The sequence below is a fragment of the Aplysia californica genome, unplaced genomic scaffold, assembly GCF_000002075.1.
Source record: "Aplysia californica isolate F4 #8 unplaced genomic scaffold, AplCal3.0 scaffold00320, whole genome shotgun sequence".
In the NCBI taxonomy this organism is placed as follows: Eukaryota; Metazoa; Mollusca; class Gastropoda; order Aplysiida; family Aplysiidae; genus Aplysia; species Aplysia californica.
The window spans coordinates 813,504-816,862 of NW_004797590.1; the positions used below are offsets into that span (position 1 = coordinate 813,504).

General features: G+C 36.7%; 1 protein-coding gene across 1 annotated transcript in view; it reads left to right on the plus strand.

The window, feature by feature from the left end:
- The window catches only part of LOC101849139, a gene marked incomplete at its 3' end in the record, with an annotated part of 42,080 nt that overhangs the window by 17,535 nt on the left and 21,186 nt on the right, over positions 1-3,359 (plus strand). The window contains 1 exon segment of the mRNA XM_013084826.2: positions 1,436-1,459. Coding sequence (XP_012940280.1) covers positions 1,436-1,459 — 24 coding nt within the window.

The window sequence follows — 3,359 nt, forward strand, 5'->3', positions numbered from 1 at the left end:
CTTTCTAAGGTATATTGAGCTTACGTCAAACCAGTTCGGACCCGACAGACAGGGTGCAATGATTATGTCCCGTTAACCTTTTCCCTGCCAGATTCTTTTTACAATCGTACCTAAAAGAAAGCACGTCTTAAACAAAGCAATGAAAAGGTTAATGATCAAAATTGTACCGATAGGGACGTAAAGACTTCAGTCTCGCTTTAATAAGATGGAATGAGCTACCCAAACTGCAAACAAGGTCGTTGACCTACACGCCCTGAGGTCTGAATGTCCCTAGATTGACCCCAGCAAATCTCCCTCCGGCACTGACTTATATGATCTTATGGTGTTGCAAGTGCCGTAAAACTCTTACTAAAACTAAAACTATAAGCTCCCTCAGATCTATCATTATGGGGCTCTTTAAAATGGGCTAAACCCTGTCCAAAAATTGACAGGTATAGCTTTCGGAAATTGAAAATCGGTTATCACCATTGCATTTCTCATTCTGGGTCAGGGTATGGACTACAGAGCAAACATTTTCCTCATTTCCCTTTCCCATCGTAGCCACTTGATATTTTTGCCTTTACTTTTCTCCGAATAGCTCTATGAAATTCGTTAGGTCAACGCCCAGACAAAAAAAGTTCCTGCTCTGAGGAAGTAAACAAACATAAAAATGTTACCGCTACTATCTAAACGTGATTTGGTACATAAATATTTTAGATGGTTCTTTTTAGATTCGTAATCTGTATATTTACTGGGGTGTGGGGTTGTAATTTTTTGCTGTTCGTTTGTTTTTGTTTTGTTTTGTTATTTTGTTGTTATTTTTCATTTCATCTTGGATTTGTTCATTTGCTCGATTTTTTTTTCCAAGGTGACTAAATCTCCAAGCCACTTATGTATTCACTCTACCTGGACTTCAAAAGCAGATCGGAAATAGATTCCAGTTTTTCTACGTTGGACAAGAAGTCAAGATGTTGTTTACATTCCTGAACAGACAACACGAGGCCTACGAAATATGTTTTTGTTATGCAGTTTGAGATTGGATGCTTTTCTGTTCTTTTTGTTTGTTTGTTTTTTTAACTGCATCTTCTTCAGGTGCCAGATCTGGAGCCGACAATGAGGATCCTGGTACCTTATTCTTTTCTGTTGTCTGTCTTCCTGATCAGCTGTCTTTTTTCATTGTCCTATACCATTGCAAAGTTGTGTATTTGTTGTCTGATCTCCTCTCCTCTTCTTTCTCTTCTTTCCACACAATTTCTTTAGTCCATTTGATCTATTTATGAGAACCTCAATTGTCTTTTTCTGATGTATTTGATGATTATACATCTTTCACAACCTGCCGTTTTGAGCAAAAGATTATGGTGTCTTCCTCACTGTCGTTGGGATTCTGAGTATTCTCCTAACGTTACACATGCACTCTATTAGCTTGTAAAAGATTATCGTTTTGTGACAATTGCAGGAAGAAACAGTATCTTCAAGTTGGGTAAGGCGCGACTTCTTCCGTAAATGTCTCAAACTTTACATCTGTTCCACTTCTTCATTATGTCTGTCCAGAGGAATAAAACTTATAGAGCAATCAAAAATTCGTGGCGCAACTTATCCTCAAATATATTTTTAACGGTTGACTCATTGTCACCCATACTTTGCACAGCAGTTTGTACCAATTTATCTTAACTTAATCATATTATTCCCCAACAATTGATGCTAGATTTAAAAACGGTTCGTCTTTAGACCTAATTTTATAAAATACTACAAAGCTCCTTCATACGGAAAATGTAATAAATTGTTCACAGGACTTCCCACTTCTTACTCACATTTTGTATACGCATATGTCTTACGTCACAGCTCACCCATGACACGTTTTATTGACAAAACTAGTTACAAGGGGTTGATTTTATAGTGAACACATATTTGCACTAAAAGTTATCATATCACGTGTTCAATAAAGATAATCTCGCGATCAGAAAAAAATGAGGGACTTGCTTGTAAGAGTGATATTGTCCCAGCTGTAAACCTCTTAAAATCAATAGAAACCACCCACGTGGATTTTTATTAGTATTTACTAAGGAATTTTCTAGAATAGAGCTAACAGGTGTTTACCAATATATTGATCTGTTAAGACCAATAACATTGATACACATCACTGTGCAAAAGGTGGAGAGTTTATGTTCGATAGTTGAGGAGATATTTGACAATAAGTTGCGCCACGAATTTTTGACCGCACTATAAGGTTTTCTACGCTTTAAGGATTTACATTACTTGTGTTATATATGTCTTTTTTTTTCACACTGAAGCTTACTGCTTTTGTCTGCCGTGTGTTATTCTTTCTGTTCTACATTCGCGTGAGTGTCTGTCTGCCTGCCTCCACATCTTGCAATTCTCGGCACCTCATCGCTTTTATCTTTTTCAAAATATTACGTATAAAAGATTTTTTTTCGCCGCTGTTACGTTGCATGTTGATGTTTTTCACACTTTACTACAATTTCCTGTTTCCAAATTTTAAGTTTAAATAGGATGGCAAAGGAAACAAATTGTGTAGAAACCTCTCTATTATCTCTAGCCCATCCCTGCTTGCCATCATTGGCGTAGTAGTTTTATTTAGAAAAGGGTGTCGGTTTTACAAAAACTTTGAGTCATTTTTACCTTTATTTTAAAAACAGAAATGGGAAGAACAGAAGATAGATAGACAAATAGATAGATAGATATACAGATAGATAGATAGATAGATATACAGATAGATAGATAGATAGATAGATAGATAGATAGATAGATAGATAGATAGATAGATAGATAGATAGATAGATAGGTAGAGAGAGAGAGAGACAGAGAGAAAGATGGAGAGAGAAAGGTAGAGAGAGATATAAATAGAGAGATAGATAGACATATAGATTAAATTTGAAGAACTTGTTCGACAATAGAAACCAGTGTGCCAAGGTATTTCTCCTTATGGTAGGGCAATGCCCCACTTTTGGTGCAGGTCGATTTCTGGAAACCCCCGAAATCTGGGTTAGTCCGCTTGTCCTTAAACGCGACCATTTGGTTTCTGACCTCAAAATAGCCAAAATCGTTAGATAGAACTTTAAAAAATCTAAAGTAGCGATCTGTTGCTAGATCTAGTTCCAACTGTGTCCGGTCGAATTTCCTGAAAAAGGCAGGTTTTGCTGTATGAGATAAAGCTTGTGTGAGAGTTTTCCAGTACACTAAGGGTGGAAATCGGGGTCGGTCACGGCAAATGATGAATCAACAGAACCCCAAATTACACTTGAGATGATATTTGCATTTAGCAATTTTGTTTGTAAAATCTATATATAGACACACACACACACACACACACACACACACACACACATACACACATACACATACACACACACATACACATA